The sequence below is a fragment of the Salmo trutta genome, chromosome 37 (assembly GCF_901001165.1).
Source record: "Salmo trutta chromosome 37, fSalTru1.1, whole genome shotgun sequence".
Lineage (NCBI taxonomy): Eukaryota > Metazoa > Chordata > Actinopteri > Salmoniformes > Salmonidae > Salmo > Salmo trutta.
In genome coordinates, this window is record NC_042993.1 from 27,565,104 (window position 1) to 27,588,395 (window position 23,292).

Sequence of the window (23,292 nt, forward strand, 5' to 3'; positions counted from 1 at the left end):
CATGTAGAAATCGCACAGCCCCAGTTGATTTGACGATGAGATTTGCTGGTCCCAGTCGATTTGACGATGAGATTTGCTGGCCCCAGTCGATTTGACGATGAGATTTGCTGGCCCCAGTCGATTTGTCGTCACGCGTTTCTATAACCACAAAGTCATAAACCCCGCCCATTTCAACAATTTCTCTTAACATTTGAATTTAACCCTAACATCCGCAATGCTAACCTTAAATTAAACCCTAACCTATTTTTTTGTAGCCAATTTTGACTTTGTGGCTGTGGAATCTTACTTTGGGGATATAGGATATAGAAGGGATTGATTGTTTAGCAACAAAACCAACAAGTGCGCAACTATGGGGCAAAACACGGGGTTGGCATAGATTTCTGACAGCATTTGTCAACATAGTCCATCTCCAATGTTTATTGAAAACACAAAGTTGCACAATGAGCACTTGTTTCTTTCTCAAATACATCGTTAGGTTGTTGGTTAGATAGCTAGTCATTTGTTTGGCCATATTAACATAGATGGGACATCAGTCAAAACACCTACAAATAAGACATGGTACAACTGAGCTGAAACGAGCCACTAAGGATTCACCACATGTCAGTGTCTTGTCATTGTTGCTAGCTTATCTGGCTAGTTTATCTGGCTAGCTTATCTGGCCATCCAGAACCACAACACACGGCCTACTGCCCGTTGTAAACGCACATCGTTGTTGTGACGTCAGCTAACCTGTACGGAAGCGAAAGGAAACTGTCAATTTGACCACGATATGGTCGTCTTTTGTTGACCAATAAGAAGGCTCTACCCATAAATGCAATTTTGTGTGACCTAATACATTTTTTTGTGGAAAGAATATTGTGAAACACTATCATTCTACTATTAATGTCGAAATTAAGAACAAATATAACACATAGCCTAGCTCCTTTTCTACAGTGTATGTTCTTAACCCAGGGCAACATGGGACTTGGAGGCTCCATAGTACTCCATCAATACTTCTTGTATTCCCCTTGAAATGTTTTTGGAACATAACACAGTTCTGGTTTTCTGCCTCATAGCAAAATGTGTAGAATTGCAGGATATTAGCTTTAAAGCTGCAACAACAAAACGTCTCTGCCCCATTTCAAAATGTGTAGAATTGCAGGAAATTAGCTTGAAAAATGCCAAATTGTCTCTGATTAGACGTAGAGACTCAATGTTGATGCAGCCTTATAGGCAGTAAGTAGCAGGAGTCAGCAAAATCAGGTGCAAAATAATGTCCCGTTTTTTTTTTAACAGTGAAAGGTGGTTCCCGGTGAATGATGAAATCCAATGAAGGAATGAATATTTACATCATTTACGTTTTACAAAATGAACAGACTCAAAATACAGAGTTCAATCTAAATTGAAAACTTAAGCCTTAACCAGTCCTACCCTACTAAACCAACTATAGCAGGTTGGGGTATACCAGGCTATGGACGGCCTCCCACACATCTCACATACCAAAGCTAGAAGGTAAATCCAGCTCACAGGTGAAACCAGTACCATTGTAGCTATGGCCCCTCACTATGGACCATCCCATTATTAAACATGGAGCTCTTTGCCCAAATATGAAATATGGCATATTAACCCTATACAATTTCCACGGCCCTGCGGAAATCAAATTAACATGAAAAAATCCCCACCAAAATCCGTCTGTTTAAAACGGATATATTTCTGCATGGGCTATATCTCAATCCACGACCTCTGCACATATCACCCTTATCTCATGAATACATACATGTCGGTTGTTTTGCTCAAGAGGCAAACAAGCCTCACAAGACTTATCTGAAGATCCCCGTTACCAGTTTAATGAATACATGTTTAATAATAATAATTCTACAGGCCAATAGGTGACAAAAGTATTACTTATGGAGTGGTCCGTGCGTACAGATAAGACATGGAGCTCTGAGACACGCAAGCTAAAAAACACAGGACACATTACAATATGGAAATAAACACACTTTCTCCCACGGCAAAATGTGTAGAATTACAGGAAATTAGCTTTAAAATAGCAATATTTTCTATCAGCATCATAGCAAAATGTGTAGAATAGCATGAGATTAGCTCTAAAACGACAAACGTATCTCAATAGCAACATTTCTGCAGGCCAACCCAACGAATTTCTGGCTACGCCAGCAGAGGTCGTAGAAGAGCCTCTGTAAATCCAACAGTTAATTTGACCTAGATAGTTTGTGTGCATGCATTGATATGTAGGCTACATATGCCTTTTAAAAATGTTTTATGTAGTTCTGTCCTTGAGCTTTTCTTGTCTATTGATGTTCTGCATTATGTTTGTGTGGACCCCAGGAAGAGTAGCTGCTGCTTTTGCAACAGCTAATGGGAATCCTAATAAAATACCAAAGTGGATGCGATGTTCAGGTGCACATGAACACTTGCTACACCAATGATAAAGAAGTTTTTTTATTTCCATATTGTAATGTGTCCTGTGTTTTGAAGTTTGCGTGTAGACATTGGGCGAGTTCGCAGCCGGGGATATGGGAGGGGTTGAAGGCGTGTAGGGAACAGTTCGCGGAATGTCACTGGAGACGGGTCGAGACGAGACGCACCTGGGGAATTTACAGGGACAGAGCCGCACTGTCTATGACACACTGGAATATGCGTTCTTGAATATTTGGGAAAATGTATACCACCGAACGCAGACGTATGAGCCTGCACGAGGTCAAGAGAAAGGATCCTGTTTGGGTATCAGCTGGAAGTTTATGGCAGGACCCTTTGGCTATTGATCTCAGCACCTCGAATAAGCACATTATGTCACCCCGGAGCCGGACTAGGGCTGTTGCTGTTGCATACATTATCGTTGAAGATGCATCCCTGCCACCGACAGAAGAGAACCTGACACTGAAGTCTGTGAAAGAAGCCTGCGCGGACACGCACGCGGTGTTCAAAACCATTCCTTTCGAGAGGATATCGCTTGGGACGACTGACGTTCTTGATATCTTCTACAATGCAGGCAAGTATAGTCATGTCGACTGGCAGCAAGGCATTTGCCACACCACACTACTTCATTCTTCAAAATTGTTTTTGGCCAAAAAGTTAGTGTGTGAGTGTGTTCTGCACACACAGGTATTTTAAGTGTGTACCTGCGCTGCACGGGTGTTTTCGTATTTCGACACCCAATTTGACCCTTCTCTTTTGACAGATGTGGCAGTTGTGGAAATTAGTGACACTTGCTGCCAGCAGTCACTCTTCTATCACCTGGGCGTAAGAGAGAGCTTCAGCATGACCAATAACATCATCCTGTATTGTTACAAACAGGACAGTGACCTGCAAGCACTCAAGGTACACCCAGGGCATCGTGAGAGTTTACAATTATTAAATGATTGAGGAAGTGACCAAGTGGGCCTTTTGCCAGCTCACTTTGGGGGGAAATTGGGTTGTAAACAGATTTTAGGGTGTGACATTTTGGAAAAAGTAGGCTACAGTGCCATAAAGATGTCCCTTCTATTGCCACAACAATAGTACCACCAGTTGCATAATATTGCCAATAACTACTGCTGTACTTTTTTTTTTATAAAGATTTGTGACTTTTTTTAGCCCAGATTTCTCTGATATAGGTTGATCCTAAGGTTGTTTTCTCAGGATTGTTGAACAAAGGTTGAATTGCAGCCTTTTATGGGTTTATAGGTCAATGGATTTCCTTAGGCCTATCAAGCGGATGTGTGTGTTTAGTAGATATGTGTGTTTAAAGCAGCGCCACTATTAGAGCATGATACCACTCTGGTCTGGATAAGGTAGCAAGGTCAGTACTCCATTGTCATAAGTCCTCAAGCAGGCATATGACAATGGAACAGTGTTCATCACCTCATTTATATTTATAAAGATTTTGCAGAGATGGGGATTAAGCAAAAACCTTTCCTAATATTTGAACACGCGTTAATACAGTGGTTCCAACGTGAATATTGTATATGTTTCTGTTTGCTAATAGTGTGCTGGGGTTTGGTCGTAATGTTTATGTATGCTGCGTATAGGTAACGCTTGTGTGTGAGAGCTTGTATGTTAATGCTCATATGTGTGTCTTCCCTCAGGAGCAGTGTGGGAGCTACACGTTCATCCCGTATGTAGTGTTGCCACAGGGCAAGGTGTTTGCCTGCGATGCGACCCTCTTAAACGGCATCAAAGAACTGATGCAGCCAAGCTTCCAACTAGAACCCCTCCTCACCCCACTGGTAGAGAGGCTCATCCAACTGCTGGACAATGTGCACGTTCATGCCAGGTCAGCATGTCATGCGACCCACGCTGCATGTATAGTTATTCCCTTATGACTCCCTCATTGTGTCTTTCACTTCGTTTTTCTTGCTCAACCAATCTGCTTGGTTTGATAGCTTGGTTGGGTGGGAGAATAGCAGCAAATAAGCTTGGAAATGTCTAGACTGCCCAACTGCAAATGTCTTTCAGTTAGACATGAGCTATTATCAGTCATTTGTGTTATATATAATATATGCCCCTGGATCACAAGCATTTTCAGGGGTTAAGTGTAAGGGTACAACTGACTCTCTTATTAGTGAGTACTTCCGGGAGTCCATCCGGCATGAGATCCGCACGGCCCGGGAGCGCTTCAGTGGCCAGGATTTGAGTCAGGAGCTGGGCCGCATCCAGAAGCGCCTTGACACGGTGGAGCTGCTCAGCCCAGACATCATCATGAACCTACTGCTGTCGTACCGGGATGTCCAGGTGGGCTTAGCTATGGGAGCGAGGGACCTGGGTCATGTTTATTAGGCTACACTGTAGCAAAGCTTTGTGTAATGGAAAATGGAAACGAGCGCTTCTTATCGGACAAGTCCAGGTAGTCCCTACCATTTGGTGCCTAATGAACACGACCCAGGGCTCAGTGGTTCTGTGTTTGCCAGTGTCAAGACTGCCCTTGTTTATGTTATGGTGGCTGTTGTGTTTGGGCAGTAGATTTTTTGGCATGGGCTCACTTTTATGACTGTGGAATGCTTTTGTGGTGTTTTAAACTGAGAATCGGCGTTGTGACGTTACCACGAGCAGACGAATGAACCACACGTTGCAGATGAGCGTGACGCAAGACAGTTCATTCACAGAGTAACTGCTGCAGTGTGATTAGCTGCGGGACCAAAATAGCTGAGAAGTTTAGCCTCGTGCCTCATACTTTTAGTTGGTGTGGAAATTGGCCCAACTCTGCAGTTTACGTCATGCATCGCCGAATCTACCTTTAAAACCTGTGTGTTAGTGTGGCGGATCTACAGTCTGCGTGATGGTTGCCTGTGTTTGGTTGACTACCTTCATGAAACATTAATGCTCTTTCTCTGCGAACACAAAGACCAATATAAAGGGGATTGAATGCTAACACTGATTAGATGGCAGGCCTCCATGGTCATTCTAAGTAAAAATAAGCTCATCTTATCAGGGGTCTCAGTTGTAGGCAAGAACTTTTAGGGTTGGGTGATATTACGATAATATCGGATATCGAAGAGGATTGACAGCCATCGCTGATGGTGATGACATCGTGATGTGACAGACAATGTATAGCCTGTTTCAACCTGATTGGCTCCACGGAGTAAAGAGCTGACTGGGCAGCCCACAGCAGAGCCATGCCAAGTGGCCTATTTCTTTGCTATAGCCTGCATAACCTATTTCAATAAATATGTTACAAAGAATTTACAGAATGCAAAAGAACAATGTAGACAGTTAAGATTTTCACCAAAGCAGCGCAAAATGTCCTTTCAGAAAGATTTATTTTTTCATTCTCAATGGGCATATAGCCTTATTGTTGCCCATCAAACTATTGTGCAAACAATAGTTTGATGGGAAAATCTAATGAGAAGTTAAAAGGAAACTTACAGCTGAGCAAAGCTTATGAAAGAAATGTGTAGAGTAGTCCTACTTCAATAGCCTATTATTAGCGATGTACAGAACCTACCTACAATATATAGAAGCCTATGCCTAATAAGAGAGGAAGATTAGGCAAAAATGCAAATCATTGAATAATTATCCAGTTCTGGGGACAGCAGAGTTACGTGCTCTGCAGCCGGGCCCTTCATGATTTACAACCCATAATATATGTCGGCACACACAGACACACACTTATTTTATGCCACAGCTCCAACAGAGAGGAATAGGCTACTAAAATATGTTTTAGCAGGCTTTTTAGTGTCCATTTTATAACTACGTATTATTTAAAATGTAAACAAATATACAGTACCAGTCAAAACACATATGGAATCATGTAGTAACCAAAAAAGTGTTAAACAAATCAAAATATATTTTATGTTTGAGATTCTTCAAAGTAGCCACCCTTTGCCTTGATGACAGCTTTGTACACTCTTGGCATTCTCTCAAACAGCTTCATGAGGTAGTCATCAGGAATGCATTTCAATTAACAGGTGTGCCTTGTTAATTTGTGGAATTTCTTTCCTTAATGTGTTTGCGTCAATCAGTTGTGTTGTGACAAGGTAGGGTTAGTATACAGAAGATAGCCCTATTTGGTGAAAGACCAAGTCCATATTATTGCAAGAACAGCTGAAATAAGCAAGGAGAATTGACAGTCCATTACTTTAAGACATTAAGGTCAGTCAATCTGGAAAATTTCAAGAATTTTGAAAGTTTCTTCTAGTGCTGTCTCAAAAACCATCAAGCGCTATGATGAAACTGGCTCTCTTGAGGACCGCCACAGGAAAGGAAGACCCAGAGGTACCTCTGCTGCAGAGGATAAGTTCATTAGTTTCCAGCCTCAGAAATTCCATCCCAAATAAATGCTTCACAGAGTTCAAATAACAAACATATCTCAACATCAACTGTTCAGTGGAGACTGTGTGAATCAGGCCTTCAAGCTGCAAAGAAACCACAACTAAAGGACATCAATAAGAAGAATAGACTTGCTTGGGCCAAGAAACACGAGCAATGGACATCAGACCGGTGGAAATCTGTCCTTTGGTCTGATGAGGCCGAATTTGAGGTTTTTGGTTCCAACCGCATTGTCTTTGAGATGAAGAGTAGGTGAATGGATGATCTCTGCATGTGTGGTTCCCACCATGAAGCATGGAGGAGGTGGTGCGATGGTGTGGGGGTGCTTTGCTGTTGACACTGTCTGTGATTTATTTAGAATTCAAGGCACACTTAACCAGCATGGCTACCACAGCGTTTTGTCATGATGCGCCATCCCATCTGCTTTGCGCTTAGTGGGACTATCATTTGTTTTTCAACTGGACAATGACCCAACACAACTCCAGACTGTAAGGGCTATTTGACCAATGAGAGTGATGGAGTGCTATATCAGATGACCTGGCCTCCACAATCACCCGACCTCAACCCAATTGAGATGGTTTGGGATGAGTTGGACCTCAGAGTGAAGGAAAAGCAGCCAACAGGTGCTCAGCATATGTGGGAACTCCTTCAAGACTGTTGGAAAAGCATTCCAGGTGAAGCTGGTTGAGAGAATGCCAAGAGTGTGAAAAGCTGTCATCAAGGCAAAGGGTAGCTACTTTGAAGAATCTAAAATATATTTTGATTTGTTTAGCACCTTTTTGGTTACTCCATGATTACATATGTGTTATTTCATAGTTTTGATGTCTTCACTATTATTCTACAATGTAGAAATAAAGAAAATCCCTTGAATGAGTAGCTGTGTCCAAACTTTTGATTGGTACTGTATATATTTTTGGCTTGGCAAATAAAGGGGATATTAATTTTATATCACCATTTGTTATGGCTATTTAATCACGTTTTAACATAGGTTGACATCGCGCAACCCTACATGCATGTATCAATTTGAGGGAGGATCTTCACTTTGTGTCTATTTAAAAAATATTAAAGGTGTCTGCAGCTATGCCTAATTTATAATGCTTTGAAATCAGAGATGATATTATAATGTTGATAAAGTGTTTGCTGTAATCCAGTCCTCTTTCTGACTTCAGGACTACGATGCCATTATCAAACTGATAGAGAGCCTGAACAACTTGCCCACGTGCTTGGTGGCTGCCCAGCAGAATATCAATTTTCACTACATATTCGCTTTAAACAGGTACCATTGTTCCTCCACTTGTGAATTGCTCACATATTCTGTTTGACGATAGTCTTTCACATGATATCATAGAAGGAAATAATGTATATACAACACTAAATGGGTTAAAGCCAACCCCCATTTTAACACTTAATTAGGGGGCTTGCTGAAAGCACAGTACCGTAATTTCCGGACTATTAAGCGCACCTGAATATAAGCTGCACCCACTGAATTTTTTTCATTTTTTTATTTTGAACGTAAATAAGCCGCACATGTCTATAAGCCGCAGGTGCCTACCGGTACATTGAAACAAATGAACTTTACACAGGCTTTAACGAAACACGGCTTGTAACAAAAATAAATAGGCTTTAACGAAACACGGCTTGTAACAAAAAATAAAAAATTAGCAGTAAGCTTTAGTTGTCTTTTTGCACTGAGTCAATTCCTCACGCTGCTGTTTCCAACGTCTTATCATCGACTCATTAAGATCAAGCTCCCATGCAGCAGCTCTATTTCCTTTTCCAACAGCCAGATCAATCGCCTTTAACTTGAAAGCTGCATCATATGCATTCCTCCGTGTCTTTGCCATGATGAGGGTGACAAAATGACTACCGTAATCAGAATGATGGGAAGTTTGAGAGCGCTCGATTTAATCTAAACAGTAAACAAAAAAGTTGTTTGACCTTAACCCGTTCGGCAATTTCATTGGTCTAATGAAAGCTTCATGCCGCCAAAAAACTGAGCACATCACAGAATGTGTTTTTTTAGAGAAAAAAAAATCGAAAGCGGGATAATCCATATATTATCCGCGTCATTGTTTAAGCCGCGAGGTTCAAAGCCTGGGAAAAAAGTTGCGGCTTATAGTCCGGAATTTACGGTACTGTTTTTTTCCCCCTATCTTTATTATTTTAGACGGCTGAAGCAAGCACACAGATTTTCTTCAAGACATTTTCCCGACACTTTAACTTTGAGCACGACACAGGCTGTTGATTCTGAGGATTCCATCTGTCATAATGTTTCCTAATCTTTGACCTTCAGGAGGAATCGTCCAGGTGACCGTGCCAAGGCCCTGGAGGTGATTCTGCCCATTGTGGAGTCAGGTGACAGGGTGGCGTCGGACGTGCACTGCCTCTGTGGCCGTATCTATAAAGACATGTTCATGAGCTCTGGCTTTAAAGACCATCGCAGTCGAGACCAGGCCTGCTACTGGTGAGACCTACCATTACAGTGTCCATATTAGTACAGCCTTAGAGTCACAAGGAGTTGGTGTCAAAGCCACTCGGACTTGTCGGTTGTCCTAATATGCACACCGTACCCACAGCATCCCTTCACTCACTCCAGTCAAGTCCTCCTTACTAGGGCTCTACATCAGTCTATGTTATGTTATCCCTTTGAGTTCCCTCCATCCTTTTCAGTTACACTTTACTTGAGTCCTCTGTCATAAAGGCTTCATAGCACTGTTAGAATTAAGACATAGCAGATGGCATCAATAGTCATGACACCTGGTGTCAGGCTTATGACAACTGACACACCTGATACTATATGATACGCTGTTATTAAACAAATCATTGCTTAGGTCAGCTCATTGACTAGGCAGCAATATGTGTTTATTAATGAATCCATTTTAATCTCCCTTCATGAATTCTCCCCCAGGTACGGCAAAGCCTTCGAGACAGAGCAAACCCTTCACTCCGGCATCAACAACGTTGTCCTCTTGATGGCTGCCGGTCACGAATTTGACACCTCCATCGAGCTGCGCAAAATAGGTACGTTGTTCTTCCCCGACACTCCACTGCCCTGAATCAGTAGCCTGTCAAGGGGAACTAGTGTGCTTAAGTAAACTACAACTGCCTTGTTTTATTTATCCATGCCGGTAATCAACCGCAGGGAATGTGGGCTAATTGTTGGTGCAGTCGTACTCCCTGCCAATCACTACCATCATTACTAACAGCCTGCATAAGGACACTAAATAATTACACCCCTACATTATTTATCAATTCATGTCACTGTTATTCTTTTTGGGCTTCTGTGTCATGCCTTTTTCTTTTGTTACATTTCGATGCCATACTGTTAGCCTGAAAAGAAAAGAATAATAGTGAGAATATTATTATCTAACCTCTGTGTCTGTCTGCGCCCGTCTGTGTGTGTGTTTGTTGTGTGTGTTTCCAGGCGTGACCCTGAGCAGCCTGCTGGGGAGGAAGGGCAGCTTGGAGAAGATGCAGGACTACTGGGACGTAGGCTTCTACCTGGGAGCCAGCATCCTGGCCAACGAACACAGGAAGGTCATCGAGGCTTCAGAGAAACTCTACCGGCTCAATGCACCCATGTGGTGAGAGGAGTCACAGTTCATCTTGTTAGATCCTATGGTCATTGTCACTGCAAACATTCAAGACAGCACAAACAGATCTGGGACCAGGCAGGCATTCTTGATGTGAAATATATGAGCATATCATTCTTAACAGATTCCTCAATAACACTGATGTTTATATGAACCTGGTTTTTGAGATTGAGATTATTAGAAACCAGGATGAGAGGGCACATTTCAAAATATCCTGTTAAAGGGCCAGTACAGTCATCTGGATTAAATGTAAAAGCCTTTATATTTTTTCCTGATTTTAAAAATGCTCGAAATTTGAGGAAATGCACTTTTTCTCTCATGTCTAACTATCAGTAAGGCTGAAAAGACAGGCTGAGTGGGCGGGGAGCTAATAGGCTGAGTGGGGTCGGCGCTCGCCTTGACTGACAGTTATTTGAAATGCTTATGACAAGAAACTTGGATGTAATGAGCAGTGTTGCAGTGAGATCATGAAGTTAGCTAGCTAGTTCATCTTGTAGCTAGTTCATCTTGGACAATTTCAGTTGAAACTGGACAGGGTGAGGTGTGGGTATGCCTCAAAATATATACAGTTGAAGTTGGAAGTTTACATACACTATAGCCAAATACATTTAAACTCAGTTTTTCACAATTCCTGACATTTAATCCAAGTAAGAAATCCCTGTTTTAGGTCAGTTAGGATCACCACTTTATTTTATGAATGTGAAATGTCAGAATAATAGTAGAGTGATTTATTTCAGCTTTTATTTCTTTCATCACATTCCCAGTGGGTCAGAAGTTTACATACACTCAATTAGTATTTGGTAGCATTGCCTTTAAATTGTTTAACTTGGGTCAAACGTTTCGGGTAGCCTTCCACAAGTTTCCACAATAAGTTGGGTGAATTTTGGTCCATTCCTCCTGACAGAGCTGGTGTAACTCAGTCAGGTTTGTAGGCCTCCTTGCTCGCACACACTTTTTCAGTTCTGCCCACAAATGTTCTATAGGATTGAGGTCAGGGCTTTGTGATGGCCACTCCAATACCTTGACTTCTTTGTCCTTAAGCCATTTTGCCACAACTTTGGAAGTATGCTTGGGGTCATTGTCCACTTGGAAGACCCATTTGAGACCTAGCTTTAACTTCCTGACTGATGTCTTGAGATGTTGCTTCGATATATCCACATAATTGTCCTCCCTCATGATGCCATCTATTTTGTGAAGTCCACCAGTTCCTCCTGCAGCAAATCACCCCCACAACATGATGCTGCCACCCTCCTGCTTCACGTTTGGGATGGTGTTCTTCGGCTTGCAAGCATCCCCCTTTTTCCTCCAAACATAATGATGGTCATTATGGCCAAACAGTTCTATTTTTGTTTCATCAGACCAGAGGAAATTTCTCCAAAAAATACGATCTTTGTCGCCATGTGTAGTTGCAAACTGTAGTCTGGCTTTTTTATGGTGGTTTTGGAGCAGTGGCTTCTTCCTGGCTGAGCGGCCTTTCAGGTTATGTCGATATAGGACTCGTTTTACTGTGGACAAAGTGGTACTTTTGCATCTTCACAAGGTCCTTTGCTGTTGTTCTGGGATTGATTAGCATTTTTCGCACCAAAGAACATTCATCTCTAGGAGACAGAACGCGTCTCCTTCCTGAGCGGTATGATGGCTGCGTGGTCCTATGGTGTTTATACTTGCATACTATTGTTTGTACAGATGGTCGTGGTACCGTCAGGCGTTTGGAAATTGCTCCCAAGGATGAACCAGACTTCTGGAGGTCTACAATTTTTTTTCTGAGGTCTTGGCTGACATGATGTCAAGCGAAGAGGCACTGAGTTTGAAGGTAGGCCTTGAAATACATCCACACCTCCAATTGATTCAAATTATGTCAATTAGCCTATCAGAAGCTTCTAAAGCCATGACATCATTTTCTGGAATTTTCCAAGCTGTTTTAAAGGCACAGTCAACTTAGTGTATGTAAACTTCTGACCCACTGAAATTGTGATACAGCGAGTTGTAAGTTAAATAATCTGTCTGTAAACAATTGTTGGAAAAATTACTTGTGTCATGCACAAAGTAGATGTCCTAACCGACTTGCCAAAACTATAGTTTGTTAACAAGAAATTTGTGGAGTGGTTGAAAAACTAGTTTTAATGACTCCAACCTAAGTGTATTTAAACTTCCGACTTCAAGTGTGTGTGTGTATGTTCACTGCCAGACCATATTTATAAACCATGACTATCAATGATGTCAGGATCTCTCGTTTGGCATGTCTCTTCTCTTGCATTTTGCAGCAGAACTGACATATGTTGACATGACAACCGCGTTTGAGTTTTGAACGACCCTTCCCCCCCTTTTGTTCCATGCTGGCTGAAGAACTAGCTAGCCAGTAACTAGCAAACACCAGTCACAGATAAAAGGGGAAACCTATAATTATCTTTGCCGTTGATGAATAGGAGAAACCTGTAATTTGATGTCACCTTGCAGTCAGATTTTAGTACCAATAGACTAGCTAGCTATGTAAACCACACCCCTCTGCAAACACACCTTCTGTGCTGATGGTTACGAGTCGGTACTTATTTAAATGAGGCAATAAGACGTTACCATCGGTGTATTAAAATGAGGGCTTTATGTGATGTCACACGAAACCCTAAATTATCCCACCACCTGAATTCAAGTTTTTGACATAGGGAGGGGAACAGTACCTTTATGATCAGACTTGATCAATGTACCAGCAACAGTCATTTTTCCTACTTTGTTCATCCTACTTTGATTTGGTTTCATCCAAATATCGTCCATTTGATGAAAAAAAGGATTTTGACTATGCGGGACCTTTAATGTTAAAGATACTGTCCATTTAGGGGACCCCTTTCCCCTAAGCAAAAGTTCGGTATGACCTCTTAAGGTCAATGTTTTGAACTTTATTTTGATATTCAAATGCTTATTCGCATCTTTCTTTTAAGGTATGTGGGCTCGATCATGGAGACGTTCATCTTGTACCATCAGTTTACCAAGCCCCCGGAGGTGAAACCGTCTAAACAGGAGACTGTGGACTTCTGGATGGAGCTGATGCTGCAAGCCTGCAAGCCCACTGTTTCCACTGACCGCTGCCCAGTAAGACCTCACCACAGCTCCCAGTACATTCAGCTTTATTTAGTTAGAGCATAGCGGCATGTTGCCAAGACACTCTGTCAGACACTACCGCTCCAAGTACTCCCAGTTCCTCAAACCCACATTGCTTTGTGAGACCTCAATAGATTCTCTCTGCCTAGTATATAACAGTCCTGGGCATTCAAATGCAGCGCAGTAAAAAATATTTGCTTTTACATGCATTTAACTGCACGGTCATGGTCAGATAATTGCTAATGATGTTGGCACTTGGCGTCACCCTACCGGGAGAGTTTGTCACATTGACAATGTACAGTACCTTTCTGCAGCAAAAGTATTTGGAATAGGAACCTTTTAATGCCAAAAACGGTTATCACCATTAACCATTGCCGTTCCTCAGGTTCTGATCCTGGAGCCGACCAAAGTGCTCCAGCCCACCATAGTGTGTGTGAGTGAGGAGGACGACAGCTGCACGGTTCGGCTCAACCACATCACACCCCTGAAGGTACAGACCATGTTTGGCATGACAATGACCATAAGAGTTGGCCATACAGGACAAGCAGATCTGGGACCAGGTAAACGGACCCCTCTTCCGCCTTGTAGATATTGAACTACTGAGTTATACTGTACACATATACAGTTTTCAACATGTTAAGACATAGGAAATGGTAGTTCAAGAAGGGTGGGTTTAACCAGAATAGGCGTGGAGTGTTTTCAAAACGGCACCACGTCAGTGACGGGAAAGAAGACATGCCTATAATCGTCTAAGGAGGATGTGTGCAGGCGCGTGCATACTTTGTGTGTGTGTGTGTGTGCAGGCGCGTGCATACTTTGTGTGTGTTTAGACTGTTGAGTGAGCATTTTGACAGTCTGCCATGTCTTCCCTTCCATAGAAAGGCCAGAAAGCCCAGTGGACTTTCCCAGCCTCGCAAATCCGGGGAGTGAGGTACGGTAACGGACAGTACAGTGTGTGCTAACATATCTGGGCTAAATTCCTGGCCCTGTGATGTGTGGGTGTGTCGTGTTCACACCTGCAGCCCATACACATCACCAGGGCTAGTCTACCAGACCTAGGTTCAAATACTATTTTAAATATTTCAGCATTTCCTTTAGCCTGCCTGGAGTTCCAGATGGGCGGAGTTTGCAGGTTTGCGACTGCTCTATTGGTTCCATTGCGCCAGGCAAGCTCAATCAAGCCCAGCTTAAGTATTTGAAAGGATTTCAAATAGTATTTGAAGCCAGGTTGCGGTCTACTGAGTCTAAACACTTTATCTGTCTGGTGGACTTGGCCACTGCCATCAGGGCGTTTTTGTCTGTGTTGTTTTAAAAGACTGTGACTGGATGTGTGTGTGTGTCCGTGTCTATTTGGCTGTGGAGGTCACTGTGTACTTTAACCTTGTTTTGCTTACCGAATTGCCTCCAGGGCGATAGATGGATTTGATTTTCTTTCAGTTTATATTTGCAACACTGTCACCCAAGGCTGGGCGATATGGCCAAAATCTCATATCCCGATATAGGTCATTTCATATCCAGATAACGATACATATCACGATATAGCACGTTTTCTGTAAATTCAATGAATAAATAATTGGTATAAAATGACCACATGTAAAGGCCTATTTCTTATTACATTTCTTATTTACATTTATACGCAACAAATAAAAGATACTTACTCATATTTGATTTTCTCCTTTTATTTAGAAGCTTTGTGCAAATTTTCAATTAAGCATGTAACAAAATATGAATGTATAAAATCTAAAAAGATAAATAGAAAACACTTCAACTGTAGTTGCGAACAAAATAAATATAGGCCTAAAATATATAATAAGTATTATTAGGGGCTTGCCTGTTTTGCATGTTATTTTGGCATTAATACGTGTCACATATCAATTTGCATTTGGTACCTTGGGTCGAGCGTTAGCACCAACTCACAAAACCCCGTTTCTCGACCGTGTAAATTTGGGCCGTGTCTTTGCAGATGTAAGTTGTAACGGCAGCTGTTATCTCCTTCCATCTTCGTGATTATTTTCCATATGTTGTGCCGCGGGCAAAAGTCTCTTGCAATGTCTGAGTCGGGGGTTTGTTTTGAGCACTCGACTGTACTTTTTGGGGTCTCATCCGTAGACTCTGTCCACACTGTTTCACATGATTCTTACGCAGGTGGTGAAAGAGGTTAGTGGTGTTTGAGCCTGTCGTCGGGACCGGCCTGCGGCATATTTTACAGAGGACGGTTTTCTGGTCCGTGTCAGACTTTTCATACCCAAACCACGTCCATGCGACCGAAGTAGCCCCTCTTTTAGGTACGAGCTCCGTGTCTCCGTGCTCTGTGTCACGTTCACTCTCCTCCATGTTTGTTTGTGTTGCAAATTTCCTTCCACACGGCACGTTTGACGAAAAATATTGCTGTGAAGTGTGTGATTTGCGACACAACGAAGTAAACGATAGAAAAACGTCTATCATCACACGATATATATCGTCATATCGCCAGGCCTACTGTCACCTGGTGGCTTCAAACATATCAGTATTTCAATTTAAACTAGATAGAAAGAAAACGACCTTCTCTGAATTGGAGAGCCACATATTGAATGTGCTATTGTTGGCTTTTCTTGTCTTTATTCATATTCCCTTAACTTTGTTTGCCTGCATTGGTATTTTGAGAATACTTGTTATTTCATTGGGATGCCGCTGTTAGCTTTAAAGTGTTGTATAGCTCTTAATGCCCCTCTTTAACCTTTTGACCTGTTCAGTGTTTCCAAGTTTGACGAGCGTAGCTGCTTCCTGTATGTCCTGGAGAACTCGGATGACTTCCAACTCTGCTTTCCCAGCGAGCTGCACTGTAAGGGGTGAGTCCCACACATGTACAAACATACTTGTACATAGACGCTCACGCACGCACGCACGCACACCAAAAAGCAGCCTTTAGCCCAGCTGTCTAGCAGGAAGGGGTGTAACAACCATTGATTCCTTCCCCACATTCTCCTCACAAAACCTACATACAGATTGGGCCTGTTCTTTCAACCATTATCACATGATTTGATTGTGTTGACATGACAACTGTTAATGTTTATTTTACTCTGGCATAGTGAAAATATAGAGCCTGCTTCTCTCTCCCCTTTCGGGGTGGATTGATAGGGATGTGCATTTTACATTGTGAGCTAATACAGTACATTATTAGCTAGGTGTTGTGTATTGGGATACAGTAAATTCCAGGTGTTATCCAAGACTTTCTGAGAAGGTAGGAAGTGGTTTTCATAGTAGTATTTGTGGAATCAGTGCCAGTTATTCGCCTTTCAATCAAAAGGTCCCCTTTAATACTTCATGACATATAAGATTGATAACAGTGCTGTGTACTGAATTTGTTTGTGTACGTTTCTGCAGGTCTTATCTATGATTTGCTTGTGAGGTCCATAAATATATGACTGACTGATATGTGACATGCTCACATGTATTTGAACTGTCTTTCCATATGATTTAGTTTCTTGTGTGTGCTGTTTCTCCATCAGGTTCTGTGAGATGGTCAACTCTCTTCTAAGCCAGGCAGAATCCCCAGTGGAGTACCCCAGAGAGCTCACTGGAGGATTACTGGAGGTCAGCTAGGTTCTTTCTCAATTCATATTTCCTCTCTTCTTTCCTCCTTCTGAAAATGCATTGGGAACCAGGGTTTGAGGGGAGAGACATAGGACCTTCTCCTCCAATCCGGTTGAAAAGGAGTTGAGGAGAAAGGATTCAAGGAGTTGTGGAGACACAAATTGCGATAGGGCTGTAGAATCCTCCCTCTCGAGGCTGCTTTTCTATTTTTGACCCCCCCCCCCCTCTACCCTACCAGTACACAAACATGCCCTGTCATGATGGAGTCAATAGGTGAAAAGTTCCCCTTAACCGTTGCCCAAGTAGTGCTAAGGTTACCGTATTCCCGACCCCTCATTTTTGTGTGTGTTAAGTTCCTGGTATTCACAGAACATTGGATTCAGTCCAGCATGTCACTCCAGCAAACCTGGGTTCAATTACTATTTGAAATCATTTCAAATAGTATTTCAGTTCACTGCAGTTCAGAGCAGCAGCAGGTTTCTAAATGAACATTATTTTCCATTGCTTTGTGCTCTCACTCAACCTTTTCTGTTGTGGTTGCTTGTGAAAATCTTTACAATATTTCTAACCCACACACTCTCTTAGACACATTTTTTATGAAACACACAAACGCACATTTAGTTTCACACCCGTGTTCCTGTTGAAATAAACCTCCCTTACCACCTGCAGTTTATCTATGAGACCAGCGAAAACAGAGACAAGGTGGTTCTGGGTAAAGGAACCTATGGCGTGGTGTATGCTGGGAGGGACCTGAGCAACCAAGTCCGCATCGCCATCAAGGAGATCCCAGAGAAAGACAGCACGTATGGAAAACACATTTCCCCTTTTTTTTTTTTCGCCTGGTCCCAGATCTGTTTTTAGCTGTATTGTCAAACAATGACCATACTTGTTGACACGACAGCACAACAACACAAACAGTTCTGGGACCAGGCTACATTTCCCCTTTTTTTGTTGCCTGGTCCCAGTTCTGTTTTGCTGTATTGTCAAACAATGACCATACTTGTTGACACGACAGCACAAACAGATCTGGGGACAGGCAACTTTTCTTTGCACATGATACCATAAATCCGAATTATTATTTTAGCCTAATATGTGTAATATATTATACAATGTGAGCGAAACGATTCACGATTACTGATGAAAATAATGAATGCGCAGATGTTTTCCTCAACATTCCAAATGTGTAATGTTTGTCCAGTATCCCCATAGCTACACCGGAATCTACTCCATGAAGAGAAGAATGTCTATTTAGATTTCCCCATTCCTTGTTTACGAGCCTTCGACCTCGACTAAGAGCTTAGCCCCATAGTTCAAAAAATGTTAGTACTTAGTTCCTCTGTAGAATTAATGGCCACACAGGTTAAAGCAGCACATGACGGGTGCTTGTAAAGCTCTCATCAAATTCATACAGTACGTGTGGGTCACAACTACACCATGTCAGCACAACTGCAATATTGGAGTGAATTTTGTTGTTTTTCAATGATGGCACAGCTAGCACTAGCATTGTTTTAAGTTTTGTAGCAATGTTGTTATAACGGCAGATGAACACTGTCCCGTTTGCTAATGCTATGCAAATCTAGTGCCAATGCTAACTGTTGGTTCTCTCCCCACCTGTGTGTGAATCTCAGTTACTCCCAGCCTCTGCATGAGGAGATGGCTCTGCACAAGAGGCTGAAGCACAGGAACATCGTTCAGTACCTGGGCTCTATGAGTCAGGACGGCTTCATCAAGATCTTTATGGAGGAGGTTCCTGGAGGTACAGTGCATAGAAATAGAATCTATTTCATTCTATATTCTATATTGAATCTCATTCTGTTTCTATGGTCCCATAAACCAGGTCACACAGAACCGGTTTATTCAGTATTTCTAATTTCAACTTTTGTGCCTCTCTACTACAAATGTGTAGTCTTTAGACAAGTCTTTCTATCAAACCTTCACTTGGTATGTACAGTATTCAATCTCTCACTGACGGAAGTTTTGGTAATCTTGTCCTGCTTTACCTTTTTTAAACTGCCGTATAGCTAATGGTTTCAGTATTCACTTCTCGGTTGTTGTCTCTCTACTACTCATTCTTCTTCTTTCAATCTCTCTCCACCACTCACACACTGGTACTGTATTCACTCATTCTCTCATCAATACTTCCAGTCTTGCTCATCTTTCTCTGCTCCCCTAATTATGAAACTGTCACAATCAATCAAATGTATTTATAAAGGCCTTCTTACATCAGCTGATGTCAGAAAGTGCTGTACAGAAACCCAGCCTAAAACCCCAAACAGCAAGCAATGCAGGTGTAGAAGCACGGTGGCTAGGAAAAACTCCCTAGAAAGGCTAGAACCTAGGAAGAAACCTAGAGAGGAACCGGGCTATGAGGGGTGGCCAGTCCTCTTCTGGCTGTGCCGGGTGGAGATTATAACAGAACATGGCCAAGACGTTCAAATGTTCATAGATGACCAGCATGGTCAAATAATAATAATCACAGTGATTTTTGAGGGTGCAACAGGTCAGCACCTCGGGAGTAAATATCAGTTGGCTTTTCATAGCCGATCATTCAGAGTACCTCTACTGCTCGTGCTGTCTCTAGAGAGTTGAAAACAGCAGGTCTGGGACAGGTAGTACGTCCGGTGAACAGGTCACGGTTCCATAGCCACAGGTAGAACAGTTGAAACTGGAGCAGCAGCACGACCAGGTGGACTGGGGACAGCAAGGAGTCATCAGGCCAGGTAGTCCTGAGGCATACTTTAATTCACACAGGACACCGGATAAGACAGGAGAAATACTCCAGATATAACAGACTGACCCTAGCCCCCTGACACACAAACTACTGCAGCATAAATACTGGAGGCTGAGACAGGAGAGGTCGGGAGACAATGTGGCCCCGTCCGACGATACCCCCGGACAAGGCCAAACAGGCAGGATATAACCCCACCCACTTTTGCCAAAGGACAGCCCACCCACCACTAGAGGGATATCTTCAACCACCATCCGCCTCGGCACAACCCAAAGGGGGGCGCCTACCAGGACAGGAGATCACGTCAGTGACTCAAGCGACGCACCCCTCCTAGGGACGGCATGGAAGAGCACAAGTAAGCCAGTGACTCAGCCCCTGTAATAGGGTTAGAGGCAGAGAATCCCGGTGGAGAGAGGGGAACCAGCCAGGCAGAGACAGCAAGGGCGGTTCGTTGCTCCAGTGCCTTACCGTTCACCTTCACACTCCTGGGCCAGACTACACTCAATCATAGGACCTACTGAAGAGATGAGTCTTCAATAAAGACTTAATGGTCAAGACCGAGTCTGCATCTCTCGCATGGTTAGACAGATCATTCCATAAAAATGGAGCTCTATATGAGAAAGCCCTGCCTCCAACTGTTTGCTTAGAAATTCTAGGGACAGTAAGGAGGCCTTCATCTTGTGACCGTAGTGTATGTGTAGGTATGTACGGCAGGACCAAATTGGAAAGATGGGTAGGAGCGAGCCCATGTAATGCTTTGTAGGTTAGCAGTAAAACCTTGAAATCAGCCCTTGCCTTAACAGGAAGCCAGTGTAGAGAGGCTAGCACTGGAGTAATATGATCACATTTTTTGGTTCTAGTCAAGATTCTAGCAACCGTCTTTAGCACTAACTAAAGTTTATTTAGTGCTTTATCCGGGTAGCTGGAAAGTAGACCATTGCAGTAATATTACCTAGAAGTGACAACAGCATGGATTAATTTTTCTGCATCATTTTTGGACAAAGTTTCAGATTTTTGCAATGTTACGTGGATGGAAAAAAGATGTCCTAGAAACAGTCTTGATATGTTCGTCAAAAAGAGAGATTAGGCTCCAGAGTAACGCTGAGGACTTTCACAGTTTTATTTGAGATGACTGTACAACCATCAAGATTACTTGTCAGATTCAACAGAAGATCTCTTTGTTTCTTGGGACCTAGAACTAGCATCTCTGTTTTGTCTGAGTTTAAAAGTAGAACATTTGCCACCATCCACTTCCTTATTTCTGAAACACAGACTTCCAGTGAGGGCAATTTTGGGGCTTCACCATGTTTCATCAAAATGTTCAGCTGTGTGTTGTCCGCATAGCAGTGAAAGTTAACCTTATGTTTCCGAATGACATCACCAGGAAGTAAAATATATAGTGAAAACAATAGTGGTCCAAAAATGGAGCCTTGAGCAGCACCAAAATGTACAGTTGATTTGTCAGAGGACAAACCTTCCTCAGAGACAAACTGATATCTTTCCGACAGATAAGATCTAAACCAGGCTAGAACTTGTCCGTATAGACCAATTTGGGTTTCCAATTTCTCCTAAATAATGTGGTGTTCGATGGTATCAAAAGCAGCGCTAAGGTCTAGGAGCACGAGGACAGAAGCAGAGCCGCGGTCTGACACCATTTAAAAGGTAATTTACCACCTTCACAAGTGCAGTCTCAGTGCTATGTTGGGGTCTAAAACCAGACTGAAGCGTTTCGTATACATTGTCTTCAGGAAGGCAGTGAGTTGCTGCGCAACAGCTTTTTCCCAAAATTTTGAGAGGAATGGGAGATTTGATATAGGCCAATAGTTTTTTATATTTTCTGGGTCAAGGTGTGGCTTTTTCAAGAAAGGCTTTATTACTGCCACTTTTAGTGAGTTTGGTACACATCTGGTGGATAGAGAGCGGTTTATTATGTTAGACATAGGAGGGCCAAGCACAGGAAGCAGCTCTTTCAGTAGTTTAGTTGGAATAGGGTCCAGTATGCAGCTTGACGGTTTAGAGGCCATGATTATTTTCATCAATGTGTCAAGAGATATAGTATTAAAAAACTTGAGTGTCTCCCTTCATCCTAGGTCCTGGCAGAGTTGGGCAGACTCAGGACAACTGAGCTTTGGAGGAATACGCAAATTTAAAGAGGAGTCTGAAATTTGCTTTCTAATGATCATGATCTTTCATCAAAGAAGTTCATGAATTTGTCACTGCTGAAGCGAAAGCCATCCTCTCTTGGGAAGTGATGCTTTTTAGTTAGCTTTGCAACAGTATCAATACATTTTGGATTGTTCTTATTTTCCTCAATTAAGTTGGAAAAATAGGATGATTGAGCAGCAGTGAGGGCTCTTCGATACTGCACGGTACTGTCTTTCCAAGCTAGTCGGAAGACTTCCAGTTTGGTGTAACGCTATTTCCGTTCCAGTTTTCTGGAAGCTTGCTTCAGAGCTATGGTATTTTCTGTATACCAGGGAGCTAGTTTCTTATGACAAATGTTTTGGTTTTTAGGGGTGCGACTGCATCTGGGTATTACACAAAGTTAAATTGAGTTCCTCAGTTAGGTGGTTAACTGATTTTTGTACTCTGACGTCCTTGGGTAGGTGGATGGAGTCTGGAAGGGCATCTAGGAATCTTTGGGTTGTCCGAGAATTTATAGCATGGCTTTTGATGATCTTTGGGTCAGGTCTGAGTAGATTATTTGTTGCAATTGCAAACATAATAAAATGGTGGTCCGATATTCCAGGATTATGAGGAAAAACATTAAGATCCACAACATTTATTCCATGGGACAAAACTAGTGCGGAGTATGAGTATGACAGTGAGTAGGTCCGGAGACATGTTGGACAAAACCCACTGAGTCAATGATGGATCCGAAAGCCTTTTGGAGTGGGTCTGTGGACTTTTCCATGTGAATATTAAAGTCACCAAAAACGTGAATATTATCTGCCATGACTACAAGGTCCGATAGGAATTCAGGGAACTCAGTGAGGAACGCTCTATTTGGCCCAGGAGGCCTGTAAACAATAGCTATAAAACGTGATTGAGTAGGCTGCATAGATTTCATGACTAGAAGCTCAAAAGACGAAAACAGTGTTTTTTTTGTTGTTGTTGTAAATTGATATTTGATATCGTAAATGTTAGCAGCACCTCCGCCTTTGCGGGATACGCGGGGGATATGGTCACTAGTGTAACCAGGAGGTGAGGCCTCATTTAACACAGTAAATTCATCAGGCTTAAGCCATGTTTCAGTCAGGCCGAATACAATGGGTGTAGACTTTACCGTGAAATGCTTATTTACAAACCTTTTCCCAACAATGTAGAGTTAAAAAATAATAATACAAAAATTACAACTAAATAGCAAAAAAGGAAATGTTAACACAATAAAATAACAAGGCTATATAATAGGAGTATCGGTACCGAGTCAATATGCAGGGGTATGAGGTAGTTGAGGTAATTTAGGTAATATGTACATGTAGGTAAAGGTGACTAGGCAATCAGGATAGATAATAAACAGAATAGTGTGTGTGTGTGTGTGTGTGTGTGTGTGTGTGTGTG

At 42.3% G+C, this 23,292-nt stretch overlaps 1 protein-coding gene across 1 annotated transcript in view; it reads left to right on the forward strand.

Annotated features, from left to right (window-relative positions):
* The first annotated feature begins 2,537 nt into the window (after window positions 1-2,537).
* The window catches only part of LOC115177194 (mitogen-activated protein kinase kinase kinase 5), a 29,457-nt gene continuing 8,702 nt past the window's right edge, over window positions 2,538-23,292 (forward strand). The window contains exons 1-15 of the mRNA XM_029737759.1: window positions 2,538-2,989; window positions 3,179-3,318; window positions 4,065-4,252; window positions 4,542-4,710; window positions 7,914-8,020; window positions 9,038-9,208; window positions 9,653-9,765; window positions 10,169-10,328; window positions 13,271-13,421; window positions 13,816-13,920; window positions 14,309-14,361; window positions 16,163-16,258; window positions 16,919-17,003; window positions 17,673-17,806; window positions 18,632-18,759. Of these exons, the coding sequence (XP_029593619.1) occupies window positions 2,659-2,989; window positions 3,179-3,318; window positions 4,065-4,252; window positions 4,542-4,710; window positions 7,914-8,020; window positions 9,038-9,208; window positions 9,653-9,765; window positions 10,169-10,328; window positions 13,271-13,421; window positions 13,816-13,920; window positions 14,309-14,361; window positions 16,163-16,258; window positions 16,919-17,003; window positions 17,673-17,806; window positions 18,632-18,759 (2,131 nt within the window). The 5' untranslated portion in view covers window positions 2,538-2,658. The remainder of the gene's footprint in view (window positions 2,990-3,178; window positions 3,319-4,064; window positions 4,253-4,541; window positions 4,711-7,913; window positions 8,021-9,037; window positions 9,209-9,652; window positions 9,766-10,168; window positions 10,329-13,270; window positions 13,422-13,815; window positions 13,921-14,308; window positions 14,362-16,162; window positions 16,259-16,918; window positions 17,004-17,672; window positions 17,807-18,631; window positions 18,760-23,292) is intronic.